Source organism: Mus pahari, chromosome 1 (genome assembly GCF_900095145.1).
Source record: "Mus pahari chromosome 1, PAHARI_EIJ_v1.1, whole genome shotgun sequence".
Classification (NCBI taxonomy): Eukaryota; Metazoa; Chordata; class Mammalia; order Rodentia; family Muridae; genus Mus; species Mus pahari.
In genome coordinates, this window is record NC_034590.1 from 169893999 (window position 1) to 169918265 (window position 24267).

General features: G+C 49.5%; 1 protein-coding gene across 4 annotated transcripts in view; it reads right to left on the reverse strand.

The window, feature by feature from the left end:
* The window catches only part of Hspa12a (heat shock protein family A (Hsp70) member 12A), a 153842-nt gene that overhangs the window by 25606 nt on the left and 103969 nt on the right, over positions 1 to 24267 (reverse strand). For all 4 annotated transcript variants that reach the window (XM_029537329.1, XM_021192545.2, XM_021192526.2 and 1 more), the window contains 5 exons: positions 7420 to 7505; positions 6623 to 6747; positions 4278 to 4464; positions 1139 to 1243; positions 292 to 408 (listed from right to left, as the gene is read on the reverse strand). In XM_029537329.1, the coding sequence (XP_029393189.1) occupies positions 292 to 408; positions 1139 to 1243; positions 4278 to 4464; positions 6623 to 6747; positions 7420 to 7505 (620 nt within the window). The remainder of the gene's footprint in view (positions 1 to 291; positions 409 to 1138; positions 1244 to 4277; positions 4465 to 6622; positions 6748 to 7419; positions 7506 to 24267) is intronic.

Consider the following 24267-nt stretch of genomic DNA (forward strand, 5'->3'; position numbering starts at 1 on the left):
GAGAAGAGAGGAGAGGGGAGGGGAGGAGAAGAGAGAAGAGGAGAGAGAGAGAGAGAGAGAGAGAGAGAGAGAGAGAGAGAGAGAGAGAGAGAGAAGAGAGAGAAGAGAGCAATCCCTCTGTTAGGCTGACCCAGGAAGCTGAGGCACAAGAAGACCCTTTACCCATGACTCCTCGCATACTCCATAGGAAGCCGGTGGGTGCTGGGAGATATCTGAGCATAGTCACAGTCGCCACTGTGGGAATCTTGGCTCTGTCTCCTCTGCACCCCCCCCCATCCCAACATCCCTCACCTGGTAGGCAGCTTCTCTCATGAACTGCTTGGCTGGCTGCTTCCAGATGGCAGGCACCGTGATGACCCATCTGACGTCAGAGTTCTCAAAGTCTGACCCTGCCTGGTCACTCAGCTCCTAATGCCGAGAAGAATAAAAGTGTAGGAGGTGAGGAGACCCCCGGGACATGCCCTGGGACACCCCTCCTGTGGCTTTGCTGAGCAGTCAGTCCTTTACCAGGAACTCCAGAGGGACTGTTGACTCTGTGGGTCTCCCTATTATGAGCACTTCATGCAAAGGGAATTAACTATATGACGAGGCTTTTATGTATTGTTTCTTTTATTTTGTATGATGTTTGCAAGGTTTATCTGACCATGATATGCATCCGTATTTCATCTCTTCTTATGGCTGAGTAACATTCGGTTATCAATCAGTTGGCGGACATTTGACTTCTCTCCGCTTTTTAGTTTTTATAAATAACACTGCTATGAATTTTTTCAATGTAAATAGTTTTATGTGCGTGTGTTTTCATTTCCCTAGGAGTGGAATTGCTTGGTCATGTCTCTGTGTTTGTCTTTTTTTAGGAACTGCCAAATTTGTTCCAAAATGCTGAACTATTTCACCTTTCCACCGGCGTTGCCTAAGAACACATTCAGGGGCTGGAGAGATGACTCGGTGGTTAAAGAGCACTGACTGCTCTTCCAGGGGCCCTGAGATCAATTCCTAGCAACCACATGGTGGCTCACAACCATCCGTAATGGGATCCGATGCCCTCTTCTGTGGCTTTGCTGAGCAGTCAGTCACCTCCGGGGCAGGTGCAGCAACCCACGGTTGGCCTAACACAGGGCTGACTGCCGCTGGGCTTTACCTTCAGAGCCTGCTCCTTGAAGTACTGCAGGGCATAAGCGAAGATCTCAAGGGCTTTAACCTTCTTGCCATTTGCCGCTGTTAAGTCTGTGTCCATGGTAAGGTCCTACAGGGAGAAAGATGTGACTGCAGTTAAGGGGAACGGTGCCTTTGGTTTGGGAATGGCAGAAGAATCCTGCTTCCCTATGTTGAGAAAGGCAGAGACAATGGTGTGCTCCCCAACCCTGCAAGGGACCAGGCAGTAATGTCTCCTTACTCTATTAAAGCTCTGGGGGTTCTCCCCAGCGCCACCTTCACTGTGTCCTCCTTCCTTCCCTCCCTTCTCTCCCCTTCTTATATCCTCGGGAGCTGGAGCCTCTCTAGAGGGCACTTAGCAAGTCCTGGGGATGGAGAGCAGGTGCCAAGCCTGGTGCAGTTCACATGCAACTTCCAGACATGGGTCACCCTTGGGAGCTCTGTGACAGCTTGAATCATGCCACTTCACTGCCAAGCGGGACGCTAACGCACAGCAATCTCTCCTTCCCCGGCGAGCTGCCAGCCAAGTCCCTGAAATAGAAGAGCTCCTATTTTAAGGCCAGTTCTGTCTAATCTGCTGAAAGCCAGGCTGCCTCTCTGGCTCTGCCAGGAGCCAAAGCAGCTGCCGTGCATGGTCCTCTGACAGGGGATGCAGTGCAGAGACCAGATGGTGGGTGGAAAGAGGTCATCAAAAAAATGATGAGCAGGGTCCCCGGGCGGGGGGAGAGGATGGGTGGGCGTGGAAGGAAGCTCCTGGACTAACCCACTTATCAGTGTGAGGAACAAATTAATCAGATTGATGTAGGATAGATAGCCAGGCTTTGCCGTTGTTTTGAGGCAGGGCCACGAGTTACTAATGGGTCTGTGTGGAACCTTGGGTTATATCCTAAACCATCTGCTCATGCTCTCTGCTCCCGGTCAGTGCCCCATTCTCCTGGTGCCCAGCAAAGGCGCCCAGCTTCTAGATTCTCAGGTTTGGGGAGGCAGCAGAGTCCCGAGAAGCTACCGTTCGCCCTGTGCCTACATTGCCCAATCCTGACCATGAGCATTGGGTCCCTTCTGAAAAAATGTGCGAGTCCTTTTCAGCCAGGAGAAATGCAACCTCATGTAAGCCTTGAGCCCTGGAGGGTGAGGTGCCAATGGTGGTTTTCCTGCCTCCCCTTTGCTGTCCCCTCAGATGCTAATGGAAGCTACCATCCGACTAGAACTTTCCTTCCTCTGGGAACGTCATGCATTTATATCACTGCAATCCTTATGCTCCCCGTGAATGTCATCTTGTAACTGTCTCCATTTTAAAAAGGAGTGTGAGCTGGCCCTGGTGGTGTGGGCACACGAGTGTTGGCCCAATCCCTTGCCTGGGCAGTGATGGAGAGCTGGCCCTGGTGGCACGGGCATGGGAGAGCTGGCAAGCTGACTAACTCAGCTACTACCCAGACCCAGATCCAGTTCTTTGAGCTGGCTCACCCCAACATCTACCCACTCTCTGAACTGCTGGAACATGTGAACGGGCTGGTGCTACAGATCCAAAGCTGCAGGATCTCCATGACACAGGACAACAGGATATCCAAGAGGAGTCCCTGTGAGAATCCAAGATTGATGTGCAGCAGAAGCCAGAGGCCTCAAATCAGACCAATGACTCACTGCACCGAACATTTGCAAGTAAAGTTGTTTGAGCAAAAGAGTGTACTGTTTGACACACTGTGACATACCACAGCTTCCATGGCCAGATGGGGTTTTGGGGGGGAGATGGGGGAGGAGGTTACAGGATGGAAAGGAGATAGGGAATGACCTGGAAATGAATGGGGTTTGCTGTTTATGATGTAAAAATCACAAAGAATCAATTAAAATTATGCAAATAAAATTTTAAAAAGGAAGTACAGTGAGGTCTAGCAAGGTCACGTGGCTTGGACTAAGTGTCTTAGAAGAATCAGGGGTGGGATTGAAACCCATGGCATGTGGCCAGAGTCTACGGTCTTCATCTAGTTTCCACCTTTCCCATGAAGTTTTGGGATGGGGATGCCTGATTGACCTGGGCCACGCACAGAACACTGGCTTGCTCAGAGGTTTAGAAGTGAGGCCATTGATCTGTCATTCAGCCCGCTAATGACTACCGCAGGCACCTAGCTTCTTGCTCCATGCACACAGAGGGTTGCCTGTCCGTTAGTACTGGTGTGCAGAGGAATTTTGATCCAGCAGCATTGCTGCTCTGACAAGGGGTCACATCCAAAGACTTTCCGGGTCTGTGTGATCTGGCTGGAATGGCACAGCTTTAGTCCCTATGGCTGGAATACAGACATGCTCTTAGGACACACCTTTCATCCCAAATAATGAAGGTAAAGTTAGTTTGTAGAAGGAAGCAGCCATGTTTGAAAGTGACATCTAGTTGAGAGGCAGACAAAGTGACGAATCAGAGATAGATTTGACCAAATGAGTCAGAGATGTATGCCCAACTCTCAGTAGAACAGACAAGAAAGAGAGGCAGCTTTAGAGAATAGTACAGAGATGGGGACAGGGGACAAGGGGAAGGGGGAGAGAGAGAGAGAGAGAGAGAGAGAGAGAGAGAGAGAGAGAGAGAGAGAGAGGTTTTGCAGAAGCATTTAGGCCAGAAACAGACTGAGTTGAACCAGCCAGCCAGAGTTCAGAATGAGTTAGAATGCATGAACTTACTCAGCAGTAAGAATCTGAAACAATTACATCTGGCAAATAGAAGATCCACTGGTAATTATTTCCAAACCGATCAGTTAATAAATAGCCTCAGCCGTGACCCACCTCCCCTACTTAGGTCTTCAGCCATGAGTTGGTCTCAGTGGGTAGAGGGGCCCCTGATCTCCCAACAGCCCCTTGGGCAGCAAGGGGGCAGAACCTTGCACCTACAACACAGCTGGAATGCTCTCTGGCCTGTCAATTTCCTAAACAAAACAAACAACTAAATACTCCCAACAACTCCTGCCCCACACCCCAACAGCAGGATGCACAGTGAGCCGACAAATGGATGTGAGGAGCCTTCCAGGCTGTTCCAAGACCTAGTTAGATGGTCATTAACCTCTGTTTAAGAGAAACCTGGGGACTCAAGTGGAATACCCCATACACTGTGGTCCCTTGCTCCCCTAAAGAGATCAACTCACCCCTGTGGTGTGGAGTTTCATCTTGAACTTCTCCAAGTATAGCCATTGCTTGGCCTCATTGGGGTCCAGGTCATGGTAGAAGTCCCTGGCAGCGTACCCAAAGCTGTGGAACTTCCTCTCTGGTGTCAGCAAGATGGTGGTTGGAGTCTTCTGGTTGGAAACACCAGGGTCACCTCCTTCCCATCTCCTGTCACCAAGGAAAAGCAGAAGTTATGGGTCTCTGAAAACCCTCAGTCTAGTCATAGCACAGTGGAGCAGAGTGCCTACTGTGTGTGTCTGCCATTGATGTGAGAGCTCAGACTCACTCTGTATCAACTGACTAACATCCAGACATACCTCAGTTAGAAGGAGAAGGGACAAGAACCAAGACAAGTTTTGTGTTCACCTTTTACTCAGTGTTTACTGAGCAGCTACTATGTGCCACAGGCTGGTGACACATTGGTACCATGCTTATCATGTTTCAACTTTCCAATAAGCCTGGTAGGCCATATACTGTTTTGTTTTTCATTTGCAAGCACTCGGCAGCTGATATGACTACACAGCTAGCTGGATTCCTCTTCTAAATAAGACTGGTTTGAACAAATGCAGCAAGACATGCCTGGCTGGATACAAAGAGGGATCCCAGGGACATGATCTGAGGGTCCAGGGAAGGCAGAAGCCACAGCTTGTGGGGCCCAGGAGAGAAGACCCAGGAGAGATCTCAGAAGAAAGGTCACTTTAGGCTGCTTTAGGTGAGCTGGCCCAGGTGGTTAAGTGATGGCTTTGGTCAGGCAAAGCCTGCGTACTCGAGAAGATGTACACACAAGAAGATATGCTGTGCATACAAGAAGAGTGAGGGATGGGCTGGGACAGCAGTGGAACTAGACTGGAAAGATCTGTGAATAACGGGAACAGGTGCAAGTCTAACAACAGCTCAGGGACTCTGCTGTTGAGCCCAAAGGCAGGTCGGTGCAGAGGTCACGCCTCGCCTGGGGCAGAGCTGAGAGAGACTCAGGAAGAGAGGGGAGAAAGCCAAAAAGACCAGAGGCCAAGGCAGCCAGTGGCTATGGTGATGGTGGGGAGCCCAGGGGACCCAGGAAGGGGGAGCTCGGAAAGTGATCTGGGGTGCTGAGGAGGAGGTGGCTACAGGTAGGGAGCATCCAGAAGAAAGAACGCATGCATGAGAAAGAAGGTGGGACCCCCAGACAGCTTCCATAACTCAGTGGCAGCCACAGTGACAAGATGGGGATCATCCTGAGGAGGAGACACAGGGCCAGAGGAGGAAACAGGTGGGCAGACACAGACATGCAGCGAGGCAGGGCTGGGGTCGGCTCAACCCTAGAAATGTTTCCTTCTCCCGGGCAGGTTGCTCATGTTTCTTTTCTCCTTGCTTGGGGTTCCTGCCCTCCAGAAGCCAGGGCTTCCAGGAGCCCGCGCTGTTCCCTTCCCTGCCAAGCCTAGACCTGGGAGCAGCCTTAGTGCCAGACACGGGCCCAGTCCAGTATGGAAGGGAGTCACTGCTGCCCGGGCTGAGTTCTAACCTGTTCTAACGTGTTCATGCCACGTCCATTATGGGTCCACACAGAGCAGATGGGTGCCTCCCTCTTGAGGGTCTCCCACTAAGATAGCTGTGGCACTGTCTCTGGCCAGACTCCCAGTCACACTGCACGTATCCCAATCGGCTAAGTGCCTCAGGTTTGCTGTGAGTCACTTTTTCAATGATTTTAGACAAACACTAAGTCTCCCTCTGAGGTCGATCACTGAATCTCCAGGGACATTGTCCCATGGGACCCCAAGGACAGTGGTGAAAGCATTAAGGATGCCCCAGGGCATTTAGCTTCAGGGTCACCAGGCTGAGGTCCACCCTTCTCTGCTTTCCCAGGGGCTGGGTGTTTTCTGCACAGGGAAGGGCTGGCACCTTCCTGCTCATATCTTCCACACATGCTGATTTACTCCATAGAAAATCCCATTAAATTTGCACAAAGAACACCCGAGGCAGATACTGCCTTTATCCCCAGCTCTAGAGCGAGGAAACAGGTGTAGCAGGTTCAATAATTGCCCGAGGTCACCAGAAAGTGGCTAGCTCTTGGATCACCTCTATCACAGGTACTATATAGGGACCCTCTGGCTCCTCTGGAATCACTCTAGCTGGGATTAAATTGTACTGCACAGCCCCTCCCTAAACTATGTAAGAGTTAACCTGATGGTTGACAGACGGAAACCTGTAGTCTGGACGTTGGCAAGTAGCACAGGGAGTCTAGACCTGAATCAGAATGTTCTCCCGCACACCAGTGACTAGCCTACCTGCAAGTCCACACAAGTGTGGTGCCCAGACCACCTGGTGCCCTTCCCCCTGCCATACTCACCGCATTACGTGGATACATTCTGGCTCCTTGGTAAAGCTGTAGGCATAGCCACTGGACGTGGTCCCAAAGTCGATGGCCACCACCACGAGAAAGGTCTGCTGCTCGGAGACGGGGTCAGCATCGTTCTGCAAGTGCATGGGAAGCCACGGGAGGGTGAGGGCCAGGCCTCATCTTCAAGAGGAAACCTCCACCCTGCCCAGTTTGGCATTCACTGCAGGCAGACTCCCCTGCTCAAGCAGGCCAGCTCCAGCTCCCATCTGAGAGGGAGAGGCCTGCAGAGAAATGAAAGCAGCCCTGACTGGCTGAGGGTGCCCCCTGCAGATTGGCTCCCTTCATCAGCTGAGCTAGCATATGGGCTAACTATGGAAATGCTACCTACCTGCCATGGGGCAGAAGCCCGTGTCTCCCCACTACTGCAGAACCCCTGCCACCACTCTAGGCTCTCAAAAGCTGATCCCCCTAAGCTCACACTGCTCTCAGGCTGGTGGTGCCTCTGCATCCATCAGGCACACCTCAGAAAGCTTTCCCAGGCCCAGGATAGGAAGCAGGCTTGGCAGAGTGCATTTGCTTCCACCACATCCATGTGCACACAACAGGGGGATGTGAGTGGCTGCCTAGTGAAGGCAGCTAATACATGCACGCACACACACACAAACACACACATGCACACACACACATACACACTCATGCACACATACATATGCATACACTCTCTCTCTCTCTCTCTCTCTCTCTCTCTCTCTCTCTCTCTCTCACACACACACACACACACACACACACACACACATATTTCTTACCAAGATATGGGAAGGGGACAGAGGTGTTATTCCTGTGTCCCCGAGACTCCGGGCTGGAGAGGAATATGCAGATGTGGGGGCCGTTTCTGAAAGGAAAGACAAAAATTAGCTTCTTAAAAGTGACGCAGGCCAGCCCAGGGAGCAGGAGAGAGGCCAGTGTGGCTTTGTTCCTACACGCAGGGGTTTTAAAAAGTCCACTACCATGCCGCACAGGGCAGCCCCCAGCCAGGAAGGCAGGACGTCCCTGCCCAGGCCAGCACCCCTTGCACTTGACCTTTAGAACTTAAACAAGTGGATGTTCCTGCCCCCCTTTTTTCTAAGCAACCACCAGGCCTGTCACTGCCACCCTCGCCTCTACCCATCTCCCCTCTTAAGCAGGAGACACTGCTCTGTTCCCAGAAGGGATCAGCTCCGCGATGCAAAGTGCTCTGTAATGCAGACTCCACAGTGGACCCGCACAACCTGGGTCCTGTGCAGGAGACTGTGGTCCTCTGAGCAAAGCACGTATCTTCATCAGAGCAGCTGTGGCAGCTTTCGGGAGCCCACCCCAATGGGATTTCAGTCCCTCATAGAGCTAGGGATTGGGGGGTCATCGGACCCTCACCTGAGCCTCCAGTCTTTCCTCCCAACATTTGTTTATGATTCTGCCCTATTTGCAGTAGCCTTGGAGGCTGGGAAGCTCTGGAGTTACACAGGCTGGGAAACATTACAGAAGCAGCTCCTCTCACGTGGCCATGGAGAAGCCATCGTCCCATGCTGGGTATGGATTTTCTAGTGTGGCCACTTCATGGTCACCCATGTCCCTGTAGCAACCCCCTCAACTCATGCTCTGTGTGCCTAGTAACCTCACCGGCTCCCCAGCCTGGCCTTTAGAGTGATCATGTCACTGGAACTTCATGACAGGCAGATTACTTATGTCTCCCCATGGAGGAAATTATTGCAACGGAGAAGATAAGCCAGTCTTCAGGTACTCTGGGAGAGCATCTACAGCCTTCAGGTTGCCAAAGGTGCAGAGGACCCGCCCGACCCCAGGGCTAACAATTCCTGTTCATGGAATATGGGACATGAGAGCAATCCCCAGGGACGGCATCCGGTGACTGGCAATGCATCACCTGCCCCTTCCAAGGCGCAAGGCCCTCGAGAGCACACTGAGCGCACATCTTCAGGGAGGCTGGAGGTTTCTGACACTCAGGAGGGAAAAAAGTGGCAGCCAGAAGGTAGCTGGGCTGGCTGCTGTGGCCCAGGGACTGATCCCCACAAGGGACACGAGGTCAGACAGAGGGACAAAGGCAAAGTGGCATAAATGTCCTGTTGCAATGATTCAAGTACAGACATTTGCTCTGGAGCAGTCTCAGGGATACCCCAGGACAAGACACGCTGTCCCTGGTCAATGCTCAAAAGTTCCACAGTGCCCCCAGGCCCACTGCCCAGGGCTGGCAGGGCCTCGAAGCAACCAAGCAAAGACTTGCTGGCAGAAGCTGCCATCCAATCAGGGAGAGAGCAGCAAGATGCTTCATGCCCACCAGAACCAGGGGCCGGGCACTGTTCTGGAAACTCTGCTAGTTTATACACAGCTTAATTCCATGTAGGCGGTGGATGGGTTGGCTCTATCTGGGAGAGGCTCTCCACTCGGGGGGGGGGGGGGAGCATGAGGAATAGCTCCATCTGCTAAACCGCTTTGTGTTAATCCCAGCCTCTTGCAGAATTGCCTTTTCTCTACTCAGTGGGAATTCAAACAGCATTATTCCAGTGGCTCCCTAGCAGGCTGAGGAGTGAAATGGATCATGAATGAGAGAATGAAGTCTCCTATCTGCAAGTCACTTCCTATCTGGGCTCATAGCCTTTCTCGTCCCCCGGAGGCTCCATGAGTTTAGGAGAATATGGCCAGCCTCATTAGCCACCAGAGAAATGCAGATCAAAATGACAATGACATCAGGCTGTGGTGGTGCACACCATTAACCTGAGCACCTGGGAGGCAGAGGCAGGTGAGTCTCTGAGTTCGAAGCCAACTGGCCTACCAAAAACTACGATGAGATGCTACTTCACCCACAAGGATGACTATAATTTTTAAAAGGAAAGAAAATCAAGTACAGAAATTGGAAGTCTGATGCTTTGCTGGTGAGATGTAAATGGGCCAGCTGCTCTGAAAACGGTTTGGCTGCTCCTTGAAATGTCATATGTAGAATAACTACGTGATCCCAGCAATGTAACTGGTAGAGACTTGGAAACGGACTCACAGAGAGACTTGTATGTGAATGCTCATGGCAGCAGCATTCACAATAACCAAGACTGGAAACACAACTGTGGTGTGTCCAACCACAGCGGAAGGAGTTCACCAACATGGCTGGATAGTATCGGGAACGGTACAACATCCCCCCCCCCACACACACACACTGTAACACCTAGCAAGCTAGGAAAGAGTGGAAACAGGACAGATATGAAACACTATGTAATTTCATTTGCATGAACTATTCCAAACAGGCAAATCCAAAAAGACAGAAAGTAGGTGAAAGGTGACCAAGGGTTATTGCTTCAGAAGCCCAAGAGCTCCTGACTGGGACAATGAAGAGTTTTGCAAATAGCGGTACTTGTGGCAGGCACACTGTTGTGAACATAAACCATGCTGCTCATTAACTGTACATTAAACATAAAATTGTTTCAATGGGAAGCTCTGTGTTATGTATACTCTACCATAATAAAAATATTTATTAAGCGTTCATCTTGGGCTCATGATGTAACTCAGCTAGTGGAGTGCTTGCCCAGTATGTGCAAAGCTCCAGGTTTGACACCCAGAACCACAGAGTGACCACACCTGTAATCCCAGTACTGTGAAGGTGGAGGCAGGAGGATCAGATGTTCAAGGTCATCCCCACGTTACATAGGGAGTTTAAGGGCAGCCTGGGCTACCTAAGGCCTTGTCTAACAACAAAACTTACCTTTCTTACCAGAGGACAGTCTTTCCTGTTCCTATTCGTACCCACGACCACTGCTCTTGAAAAGGGAATGAGGTAGACTTGGCTCCTCAGCTACTCTGCAAAACACCCCCAGCTTTGCTCACTTCCAAGCACGGGGAACCTCTTTTTATAAAAGCCTGAGGACTCTGTGCCTAAACACTGGGGCCCAGCCAAGCAACCCTTCCCCTGGTTGATGATGGTTGCGCTTTATACAAAGACCCTGAGGCAACCTTGGGCGAGTTGCCACCCATCCAGGAGCTAAACTCTCTCCACCTGCTACCTCGAAGGCCTGAGGCCATGTGTCCACATTCGCACAGAAGGTCTTGGAAGATACCAAACATCTAATTGCCCGGAAAATCTGGTGTTGGCAATTAGCAAACAAGCTAAAAGCACAGGGGCTGCACACCCCCTGCTGCCTCCTAGTCCTGATTATCTTGTCACTCAGTCCTTCTCAAGCTTGCTCTCTTTGTCCTGTGACATGCAGAATAGCACATGTTGAGCCATGCATTGAACATGCACATGCTCTGGACCTCAGGGGACACCAGGATATACTGAGGGCAAAAATCAAGGATAGGGAAAGCAGTTGCCACCCTCCCCTCCCCCGACACATATGGCACGGTATTGAATAAATCATTTGACTTGCTGATCCCTTTCTAGGCTGAGAGGCAGCGAATTTCATGGACTTCTTCCATCAGAAATTAAAAGTCAGCTGTACTGTGCAGATTTCAAACAGATCTGTCTGGATGGGGAAGGTGGAATGGTGACATTCTCATAGATAGGTGCAAAAGCGAGGTTTAAACTTCATGGGGAAATGAAATGGCATTACTGTATTCCCTGAGAGGGTTCAGCGGAAAGCTTAATTCTGCTGCACTGAGTCCCAGCCAGGACCTACTTCTTTCGTGCTGTATACAAGTCACAATAACTAAGACCGTGGAGCTTGAAATCTTTCCCTTTAGACAGAAGATAGCGGACAAGAGCCCAGGAGAGGCTACAAGTATGGGGGACAAGACTGTTTCTCTGGCTTTCACTTAGACAAAGGTCATCTACAAAAGGAAATGCCAGGTGCCACCAGTTCATGCTGCTGTACAGTGACAGCCCCATAGGACACAGACTCAGACAACAAGCAATCGTGACACCCAAAGCCCAACCTGTGGGAAGTTTCCTACTAATGGCCTTGGAAGAAGAGAAAACATAGGCTCAGCTTTCTTTGTTTGGTATGTTTGACAGTGGAGGAAGTCCACTCACCTCCTGTAGGCCAGGAAATACCGACAGACACTATACATACCACACACACACTCCATACACACACATACATACCACAAACATACTACACATATATACTACATACACGCACACTACATACTACACATACATACAACATATACACATACTACACACACACATACACTATATACACACACCACACACATATCACACATACATATTATACATACACACCACACACACTACACACAAACATACCACACACCATACATACATACTACACATCAACATACACACACACACACACACACCACATACTACATATACATATACACAAACACACACACATTCCACACACACATACACTCAATATACTTCACACACACACACACACTCCATACACACACACACCACACATACTCCACACACATACACTCCACACACACACAACATACATTCCATAAACACATACTACACACACATACTGCACACACACACCACACTCCATATACTCCACACACACATACTCCACACACACAAACATATACACATACTACACACACATACTACACATACTCCACACACACACACACACACACACGCACACCACTCCACATACTTCACACATACAAACATATACACATACCACACACACATACTACACATACTACACACACCACACACATACACACACACACACACACATACACACACACACACACACATGTGCAGGGGAAGGAAAGGATATCAATATCTCCTTCGAAGACCCCATGTGACCTAACTAGGTTTCACCTCTCAGGTTCCACTGTCTGCAGTAGCTTTGGTAGGAACAAGAGAGGAACCCTACAGATTGAAGTCACAGAAGTTAGAAAGACAGGGACCATTTCAAAGATGCAAACAGTCAACTGCGAAGCCCTAGCAAGGCTAAGAGGAAGTGAGCCTGGTGCTCTCTCGTGAATGTAAATGTAACTGTCACATTTCCCACATCAATAATTTTAGATGACTTTTTTTGTGTACTAAGAATCGAACCGAGAGCCTCACAAATGTCAAAAGTGCTCTCTCCCACTGAGCTGCAGAGTCGGCCCATGTCTTAGATAATTTATACAACTAGGTATGTAGACTATCTTAAAAAAAAAATAGTTTATTGAATATAAAATCAGGTGAGAGCGACATTTGTTGGTTCACTTAAAATGGCTTTTGCAGAGAGAATGGTACAGGAAATCAAAGTACTTATGCAGCAAAGTAAGAGATGAACAGATAGAAGCACGCTGAACCAATGAGTCTCCTGCTACTCAACGCTGGAACCTGAGCCTGACATCCGGGAACAGCTAGTCAGCTTAACCCTCATGGCTTTCCTTAATGGCCCGGGGATTAAAATGTGGGTTTCATCTGGTTCCAGCTACAAATGCAAGGCACACAAAAAAAAAAAAAAAACAAAAAAAAACCAAAACAACCAGGTCGCATTTTAGTCGCTCCCAGCTCTAATGGCTTTCATCAGAGCAGGCACTCTTAAGATGAAAATAAATAAATGAAGTCTTGCGAAGGGAGTCGTAATTCATAAACTTGCTTGTTGCCCTTGTCTCTGTGGGGGACACTAGTCAGCAAATGGCAGCGAGCAGACTCCCCGGCGGTGCGAGGTGCATGGAAATTGATCTCATGCTCTAAACGCGATGCTTTTAAAGATGGAGATGGAGCCACTGGGCTGGCCTTACACTGCAGAGCTCCAGATTCCTGTGAGATGTGTGTGACAGGCAGTCTCATCACAGTCTTTCCTCCCTGAGGAACTCTCTCTCTCTGCTGACTCTCAGATTTATGTTTCTATTAAATAAAGGGGACTTTCCAAAGACTGCTATTTTTTAAGGTTCACAACTTTAAAAATCTCCATTTCTTCTTTCCTGGGATGGCAGGTATTGGCCTGTCAGAGACCAGGTTGAGAAAGCCCAGCATCTTACATCTCGGGCATCCCGCAGCCCAGGCGTTTTACACCCCGGGCATCCTGCAGCCCAGGCGTTTTACACCCCGGGCATCCCACAGCCCAGGCATCTTACATCTCGGGCATCCCACAGCCCAGGCATCTTACATCTCGGGCATCCCACAGCCCAGGTATCTTACACCCAGGGCATCCCGCAGCCCAGGTGTTTTCACAGTATGCAGCTAAGAGCCACATAATTCTTTGTCAAGAGCCCTTCCCTCTCTCTGCAAGGCCACTCCTGGGAACCAGCAAGACCTAAACAGACATCAAGGACTGAGGGAGTCTTCTCACATTCCAGAGCTGCCCAGAGCTGTCACCTTGAACTGTTAGGAGGATCCGGACTCTGAGATAGAATTCTTAGATAAGCAGCCCTATGTCCCAGGGCAGTGGCGCCAAGGACCCTAGATGAATCACTAAATGTATTAGACTTGCAAATAACTCTTCCCAATTATTTCTCTCACTGTATACCTTTGATCACCCCTCTCCAAATTGTATATAACCTGAGTATTTCCCCTTAGTAAAAGAGACTATGACAAACATGCATGGTCTCCATCTCTTTATTCCCATTTCTCTCTAGGTTTGTGATCCCCCTCAAGGACCATGGAATAAAGTGTCCCACGGGCCGGGACATTTGCCCAAATCACAGTCTGTGCAGAAGCCTGCTCTTCCTCTCCTCACACACCATCTTTGCAGCATCATCTTGGAAAACTGATCTGTTCAAGGTCATTTGTAGGTTACTGGAAAATGTCTTTTGGGGAGGAGGATTAAAAAAAAAAACAAACTCTTTTATTGCCCTGGAACAGGCTTCATGGCTAGCTGAACTAATGCATTACACCAAGCTGAAGTTTCATCTCAGTAAATAATTGATGGATTTTTTTTTTTAATTACCATGGTTGATGTCCAGAGTAAATGGAAATTTTATTAGCGTGAGCAGGGAGACCCTCTCGATACAGAGAATCCTGAGTATAAAATAACTGCTCTCCAGATGCTACGTCATAATTATGTAAATGAGTACTCTGTGGTTGAAACCGAAGCATCCAGTATGGGCCAAATGGGGTCTGTGACAATGGCCTGAGTCTTCTAGCAACCCCCTCGACTTCCCGGACAGTCCAAGAGATGAGACCCAGGACAGTGAGGTTTCCCCAGTCAGAGTTCCCATAGACACTCAGCTAGGCAGCACACTTTCTCCTCTTACACCCAGGTTCAAACCCGGGCTCCTTGGCCTTCAACTTGTGCCTGAGTATGTGCAGGCTACTGCTGGGAGCCTTGAGGAAAAACCTTCTAGACCAACAGCTTGCAGAAGTCAGACTCAGCAACCATGTATCACTAGGCCACCAGCACCCTGCACTTAGAGAATCTCCACACAGTCTCAAGATAGCTCTGTCCACCGGCTTCCCCCAGTGCACGCTGTTCTGTGAGCTGAGGTCAGGTCTTGCTTCCTGTCTGATTCCCCTGGCACCTGACATGTCACAGGGTTGCAAATGTTGGAAAGCTGAATAGCTGGATGGACGGGTGAATGGACAGACAGACTGAAGAGAGCACAGATATGCAAGTGTGGATGTGTATGGTGGCTAGGGTTAATGGTCAGCTTCATGGAACCTAGAATCGCCTGGCCTCTGGACATGCCTGAAGCAGTGATCTTGATTGTCCTAATGGGAAGACCTGCTCCTCTGTAGGTGGCACATCGCATGGCTGCTACCCAGGTAGCATGAGAGGAGAAAGTGCCCAGCTAAGTGTCTCTGGGGAAACCTCACTGTTCTTGGTCTCATCTCTTGGACTGTCTAGTATCAGTGGAGAAATGGAGCTGAGCACCAGCAGTCATCACTGCTCTCTGCTTCCTGACTGGATACAATGTGACCAGATGTTTCAAGCATATAGCATTCATCACTGCTCTCTGCTTCCTGACTGGATACAATGTGACCAGATGTTTCAAGCTCCTGCTGCCATGATTTCCCCCACCATGGTGGACTGTACCCTCCAGCTCTGAGCCAGAATAAAGTCTCTCTCCCTTAAGTTGTTTTTGTTGGGGTGTTTCATCACAGGATCGGGAAAAGACATTAAAACAGATGGATAGACGGATATTTATGTGTGCCCAGGTGAGGACCTGGTGACTATGATCCACAGACTTGGGGGAACATGAGGTCCTTCCTAACTGAGGCTCTAAACTCTCAGTCAGTGTAATAGAAATGCACCTGCCAGATTGCCACTAAAATGAAGAATCAACTCTCAAATCAGCCAGATATGCCTCGCTCCTCAGACACCCCTTTTGCCAGAGGAACCATCATTGTTCCCAGACAAAGAGGTCCTCAGTCTCTGTCTCCTCTCCATCTCCCTCCCCTCCCCCACCCTCTCTCTCTCCTATTCCCTCTCCCCCTTCCTCCTCTCATTCTGTCCCCAAGCCCTATCATTTCTGTTTCTAACACCTCTCATTTCTTAGTTCACATTCTGCAAAGTTACTACCATAGCCTTTTCCAGACCCTCTTAGCCTTGGTCATAGAACTGGCTTGGGCCTGGCAGTGCAAGCCACACCCACCTTGCAGTCAGAGCCCTCTGGTCAGAGCTGAGATCCCTCTGCTTCAGGAATCCTGTCAGGGGCTCCCTAATGTCTAGTCCAATGAGGGAGATCCCTGCCCACTGATAGCTCTGACACTTTACAGCCTACGAGCCTCCATCTCTGGCCTCTGCTGCCCCATGTCCAGCCACACCACATCTACTCAGGGATCCCAGGACACTGCCTGATTGGTTCCTGTCTTAGGTTTTTATTTCTGTGAACAGACATCATGGCCAAGGCAACTCTTATAAGGACAACATTTAATTGGGGCTGCCTTACAGGTTCAGAGGTTCAGTCCATTATCATCAAGGCGGGAACATGGCAGCATTCAGGCAGGCATGGTGGAGGAGCTGAGAGTTCCACATTTTGTTCCAAAGGCAAACAGGAGAAGATTGGCTTCCAGGCCAAAGGACTAGGACAAAGGTCTTAAAGCCCACACCCACAGTGACATACTTCCTCCAACAAAGCCACACCTACCCCAACAAGGCCACACCTCCAAATAGTGCCACTCCCTGGGCCAAGTATATTCACACCACCACACAGGGACTAAGTGTTCAAACATGTGAGCCTATGGGGGGCATTCCTCATTCAAACTATCATAGTTACATGCCTGATACCACCTAGGAGAGTCTCCCCGCTTCTTTAGCGAGGCAACCTTGCCCTGTCCTCCAGGCCCCATCCCCCGAAGTCAGCCCTTTTGGTTTGAGTACCAGAAGAAAGGACTCTGCTCACCTGTGCTTGGCAACGCTCAGGTGCCAGGAGTGCTAAACTGGGTTTCTCCAAGAAACAACCACCAAGGAAAAGGCAAGGGTTGGGACATGGATCAGAGGTTCTCAGCCTGATAGGCATTAGCACTCCCCAGAGCACTTACTAAAGTGGATTCTTCAGCACGTCCCACTCCTCCAACAGGTCTAAGGCCCTAAATGTGAGCCCACAGGGAGTTCCCAGTGCCTGACTGCCCGCCCCGGAGATCAACTGCTACAGCTTTAAAGAACCCAAAACACATCAACCACGGGGATTGCAACCTATGGACTCTTATGGGATCAGAAATTTTTTTTTAACTCATGAGATGATGAGAAATGTAAACACTGATCAAATTTTGATGATGTTAATGGTTTATTATTCAGAGTGTAGTTATAGAATCCTTAAAAACGAAAATGTCCTTCAGAGAGACAGCCTCAAATAGTCATAGATGAAACAATACTCGACTAGGAATTGGGTGAGAATAATATGGGAGGGTGTGTGGCTCAGTCGGTGGAGCAGCACACCCCATAAGCACAGCGCTTGACTTGTAGATGCAAAGGATCAGACGTCTACGGTTACCTTTGTTGTCCTGGTTATTCCTTGTCAGCCTGACACAGACTTGGGTCACCTGGGAGGAGGAGACCCTAACTGAAGCATTGACTGGACTGAAGGGCATTTTCTTAATTAATTATTGCTATGGGAGAGTGCAGCCCACTGTGGGCAGTACACCATTCCCCAGCAGGCAGTCCTGAATCCTGTAAGAAAGTAGGCTGAGCAAGTCAGTTGGAAGCACTCCTCCGTTTCCTCTTAGGTTCCTGCCTCCAAATTCCGGCCTTGAGTTCGTGCTGCAGCTTCCTCTGGTGACAGACTACACCCTGCAACCCCAGTAAACCATCCACACATTTCCTTTATTCAAACCTGAATTATTAGTTAGAAACGACTGGGGGTGTACAAGCCCAGAGGTCGGTTGGTCAGGGACGTTCTCACTGAATGAACACTACATGCAAACTGAGAGATTGTTATGTGAAGCTCACAAAAGTGGTCTGGGTGCTGCCTAGAGGGATTTGGGGTTCTCTGACTGAAGGCCTCTACCCTTGCATTCCACCCACTGAACCCGTGAGACAGGTATTGTCCATACAATATGTAGGGCTGGGCACTTCCTCCATTCATTATTTTAATTTTTATTCTTCTCTCATAATTACATCCTGACCACAGTTTCCCCTCTCTCCACTCCTCCCAGTCCCTCCTCCACCTCCATCCCCCATGACCATCAACCTCTCCTCCATTTAAAAAAAAAAAAAAAAGCCTCCCGGAGATATCCACTCAACATGGCCTAACAACATACAATAAGAGAGGACAAAGACCTTCTCCCATAGCATGACTGGAAGTAGTGACCCGGTAGGAAGAAAAGGGCTCCAAGTGTAGGCAGAAGAGTAAGAGGCACACTTGCTGCCATGGTTAGGGGTCCCACAAAATCACCAAGCTGCACAACTTTAAGGTAGATGTGGAGGATCTGGCTTAGACCCATGTAGAGTTTGTGACTTCAGTCTCTGTGAACACCTGTGAGCCCTGCTTGGTTGGTTCTGTGGGCCCTGTTCTCAGGGTGTCCTCGACACATCTGGCTCCTACAATCCTTCCTCCCCCTCTTCTGCAGGGTTCCTCTGGCTCTGCCTAATGTCTGGCTGGTTTGGCTGTGGTCTCTGCATCTGCTCCCATCAGTTGCTGATTGAGGCCTCTCTGATGACAGTTGGGCTAGGCACTGATCTATGAGTTCAGCATAGCACCTTTCAACATTGCTGTGTTGGGCATTAATTTTATAATGTATAAAATATGGAGACACATCTAAATCATAACAGATATAAATGAAAATCACCACTCCGCATATGAGCAAAAAAAATGGGGGCAATCAGGGCATCCCCACGTCCTGGCAATGGCCACTTGTGCTCCAAGCTCAGTCAACCTCATCGCTCTGCCTTCCTTGGGCTACAGAATGGAACAAAACCCTTAATTTTTAAGCTATTAATTGGTTATTAATTAGATAATTATTAGTAATCATTAATTAATATTTAATTTTATGTTACATTGTGTTTTGTATATATTTTATTAAAATATGTAATTTAAAATATATTAAAATGTTTACTTAATATTAAACTACTAATTAAAAACCTCTAAGATCCATGTAAGGGATAATTTGATGTCATAGAAGTCTAAGAACAGAGTCAGGAAAGGGAGAGTTCAAACTCTGGCCTGGCCACTTCCCTGATGCAGGCCTTTGTGTGCAACTTTTCTTCTTGGAGCCTCATTTTACTTACCTGAAAATGAGGCTGGGTAACCACGGTGACGTATTTTTGTCTATGAGGATTAAGTAAAAAATACCCATCAAACCTGGTGCACCCAGTGGCAAGCACCCAATACAAGTTCTAGGTGTTGTTACCATCATCATCACTATCAGCACCAACACCATCAGCACCACCATCACACTGGTCCAGCTGCTGAAGAGGAAATGATCTGTGGTTATAACTCAGAAGAGGCAGCATGCCCCAGACATACAAGGTCACTAAATGTCCCTGCATTTAGATTCTGTGGGCTTGTTCATCAAAGCTGAAAATCCATACCAGACAGGAATTTGGCAAATGGAATGTACAGGAAACTTCTAGTGACGGGAACTGTGAGGGTCAGGACTGCCAAGGCTGAGAGAGACTGTCTGGGCCCAGCTTCCCACTTAGGCTCTCTGCTCATCAGGGGACTTCCAGACTAGCCATGGAGAATATGGGAGGCCACACGGCCTTGGGCAGCCTTCTTCACTCTTGCATGAAAGCCTGATTTCCCATCTAAAAAATAAGGCCAATGTGGAGCTCTTTTCTACCTGAGCTAGACCCCTCCAAGTTAACGGTAAACATGCCTGGGAGGGTGCGGTCCTCAGAGGCCGCTGCATGGCTGCTGGAACTGCTAGGAAGCTGAAGAACGTGCTTCTACCACCCATTTGGCTGGGCGCACACTGAGCAAAAGAACAGGTCCCTGCCACCACAGGGACCTGGGAAAGGGGAACAGGAAGGAAGGGCAGGCAGATAGAATGTCTGGGTTCACCTTTCTCTAGCTGAACTCTAGTAAGAAAGTGTTGTCCTATGTCCAGGAAAGGGCAGTTTCCCAGCACACCGTGTGCCCCAAGCTAGGGAACCTGGACACAACCTCCAACTTTATGCAGGTGCCTGTGAAGGCAAAGCTGTGAGCTCATAACACAATCCTCTGCAGAGTTCCTTAGTAGAAAAGATGTCCCAAGACAGATGCGTAAATGGTTCTCTGACCTTGAAGGGCATCTCCCAAGTGCGGACAGCTGCATCACTGTCTTACAGACAGGTGCTATCCCATGCCAGGAACTTATGGGCTACAGCTTCTCTTAGACGCCAGGATGAGGCAGCATAAGGATACAGTCACAGAACAGGTAGTGCCAGCACAGGCCTAGTCTAGCTTCTTCTCCCTTAAGACACTCTGAAGCCCAGCATGCTGATGCAGCCGCCTGCTAAAGGGCTGAGTAGCGGCCGCCCTTCCACCTTTCCCTTCCTGGGAGACGATCATTTTCAAAGTGCTATGGAACAAATATTAGGATTCCAAATACCCATCAAAAGCCACATCAGAACCAATAGCACCGGCACTGATACAATCTAGGGTAGCTGACTGATACACCGTAGCTGTAGCTGACTGATACAGCGTAATTGTAGCTGACTGATACGGCGTAGCTGTAGCTGACTGATACGGCGTAGCTGTAGCTGACTGATACAGCGTAGCCGGCCATGGTGGCTCATACAAATCTCAGCACTTGGAAGGCTGAGTGAGGTAGGAGGATCAACATGGGAAGCTAACCTGGACTACGTCATGAGTTCAGGACTAGCCTGAGCTATAGCGTAAGACCCTGTCTCAAAAAAACAAAAACAAAAACAAAAACCAAACCAAACCAAACCAAACCAAACCAAACCAAACCAACAACAAAAACCACCTAAACAAATTCCGTGTGACTATTTTCATGGACAAAGCTTCTGCTCCCAGAAAGAAAAAGCAAAAGCAGGCAAATGCTCTGAGGTGTGAAGGAGCCCGGGAAAGAGCAAGGCAGCACCGCTGCCCAGCACAGCCTCTGGAGGAGTCTGGCAGCTGGTGTCCACAGGGACACCTCCAGGACCCAACACCCCATTCAGCACAGCTCCTGCACCACGGGTAACACGCAGGAAAAGCCTTGGAGGCTTCCAGGGAGAAAGGAGAAAAGTTTTTTTCTGAAGACTTCTTAAGATCTTTTAAACTCAAAACCCATCATTCTCCTCAGCGTTTTTATGAGACTGACGGGCTGCCTACGGTGCTAACAAGGTACCTTCTCAGTATTTTTAAGAAATCTTGAGTGGTGAACTTGCATGTCAACAAAGACAGGATTCTTTAGCTGGGTCCAGTTACTGATTAACACTGGGCTTCACTACGGTAAAGCATGAATGGCAAAAATCTCAAAAGGAGCTTCTTTCTGGTGGAGCTGATAAAAAGTATTTACCTCAGAGTTTAAAAGGCAGGGGAGAGAACATTGGTGAACACTGAAGACCTGCTCCCCAACACTCCGTCATCTCCAGGCTGAATCTGTTCAAAGTCTTTTATCAAGAAAGTAAGGGGTTCCCAAAGCTGCTTTCTAAGGAAGTGGTTTAACTCTAGGGTGTCTCCACCGACGGGTGGCAAATCCAAAATTCCTTATCTCATCAACCCCAATCTCCACCCGAACACACGCCTAGGCAAAATGCAAACTGAATCCCCCTGAATTCCTTACAGGGCTGAGGTGGGGGAGCAACTCTGGAAAAGCCAGGCAATAGAATGTGTACTAATTTTCAGGGGCATGGAAAGACTGCAGATAATCTGGGTGTTCACACACCCTAGTGTGTGTGTGTGTGTGTGTGTGTGTGTGTGTGTGTGTGACATGAGCATAAGAAGGCTTAAGACAAAGCGTCCTCCTAGGACCCTTTGTTCTGGTCTCATACCCAGTCCAGACATGCTTGGACCCAGGAAATGAGCCTTCATACTGTGACCACCATGCATGGATGCCAATAGCCCCATCTGGGCTTAGGGAGGAGATCTTGGGCACCCATGGTGGTTCATTTGCCCCTTCGGTCCTGTTCTTGTTGTCCACAGGCATATTCCTCCAAGGACACAGCACTCTGGCTTCAGTCAGCCTTAGGGTGACCTGCAAGGACAGCCTATGACCCTGCTGTTATTTTTAACAGCCCGTGTGGAACTCAATTAACCCACACCATCTCTCCTCTGCAGAGTGGAATGTGCCATACACCTCCACCCCGCCACGCAATGACCAGCCTGACTTCTGCGACACACCCACTGAACCTGGAATGTCTGAGTCCCATGTTGACCCTCAGATGAGGAAATGTAGGGCTGGTCCCAGGGACACCACACAAACCTTTACCTCCCAATCACTACAAGAGGGTCCTGGATGAGTGGGCTGAGAACACTCTGAGTTGGTGAACAAGAAAGTTGCTGAAGCTACACATGCCACTGGGAAAGTAGGCTGGCCGCTGGGCAATTGCTTCAGCATTCTCTACACAGGGGATCAGCAGAACAAACCAGGGCCTCAGTAAACATCTGCCCAGCCTGTGTGCCTGTTCCAGCCCTCCTCTGCCCTAACCCTAACCTCACCAGGCTGCCATCATCTAGATCAGAGAACAGGCAGCCACGTGAACTTCATTTAGGGGAGCTGGCTGACTGAGTGCCCTCTGAACTGAGCTTGCTACTTCAGCTCAAAACAATGAGAAGCAACACAGACTCATGCCAGTGGGAAGGAGGCCCCAGAGAGCAACTGCTGACTGGAAGGGGACTTGTGCTGGATGAGGAAGGTGCAACAGGGACCATGGCAGAGGGAACACCATGAGAAAGACAAAGTGGTATGAACTTCCCTGACCACTGCCCCCCACACACACACACACACTCCTGGCTGGTTTCTGCCTCCAGGTGGCTCCCCTTGGGTCTCATCTTAACCATGAATGTCCTCACGTGACCTCTAGTACCTGCTGAAGCTCTCTATTGCCCTTCGCATATGATTCAACTACTTAACCAATCAGGTGCCTTGATTAGGCTTTTGCCACTACCCCTCCCCCTCATTGCCCCTCATACAACCGTCTCCATCAGCAGGGGATGTGCTCTCTGCCATATGGGAAGCCATCTGCTGTCCCCTAGTCTGTCCCCTGCACTGTCTGCATCTCCTTACTGTGGGAGGAGCTGACCCTTCTGGCTGATCTTCAAAGCAGGACCCACCTCCTGCCACTCCTCCAGGGTGGGGGATGGGACTGAGACCTCGGAGTTAGCTGGACTCAGGGATAACAAGTCCTTCCTTTCGACATTTCTGATCAAGACAGGACTTTGCCCCAGGCCTCAGATTCTACAACTACAGAGTCAGCAGCTGTCACACTCAGGGAAGACCTCTAAGAAGTCTCCAGTACTCATAAAGAGAGTTCATGAACATGGGCACCACCTGCCACCTGGCCACACAAAGGACATACACCACTGACAGTCTCTAAATCAGTTGTGAAAACTTCTACCCTGGTCCAGACAAGGCACTGATCCCATGTGTATCCCCAAAATTACTACAGGCAAGCAGGGCAGCCACTGACTCCCAGTCCCCATGCCAGCTATGCACCTCCTTCTCATGTGCTGAAATTCCTGCATAGTTGAATGTAAGCCAAACCTATGACCCAGGAACTCCACCCTCGGGCCTTTACCCATGAGATATGAGGATCCGTGTCTAACATGAGATTTATTCCAGAATGTTCGAAGCAGCATTTGTTTGGTTGTGGTTTTCATAGAAGTCAGACACAGTTCCAAGGAGAACGGATAAGTGAAGTACGATTTAACCACAAAGAGCTACTACTCTGCAGTCATTAGACCCAGCAACTGGGACACCAGAGCAGGAACAAGCCTCAGGACCACTGCAGAGCAAGAGGCCCTGGGCAAAGAGCACACACAGACCAGGAAGCACACACAGACCAGGGAGCACACACTGAATGGGAGCACACACTGACCAGGGAGCACACACTGAATGGGTGCACACTGACCAGGGAGTACACACTGAATGGGTGCACACACTGAATGGGAGCATACACTGACCAGGGAGCACACACTGACCTGGGAGCACACACTGACCAGGGAGCACACACTGAATGGGAGCACACACTGACCAGGAAGCACACACTGACCTGGGAGCACACACTGGCCAGGGAGCACACACTGACCTGGCAGCACACACTGGCCAGGGAGCACACACTGACCTGGCAGCACACACTGGCCAGGGAGCACACACTGACCTGGGAGCACACACTGGCCAGGGAGCACACACTGACCTGGGAGCACACACTGACCAGGGAGCACACACT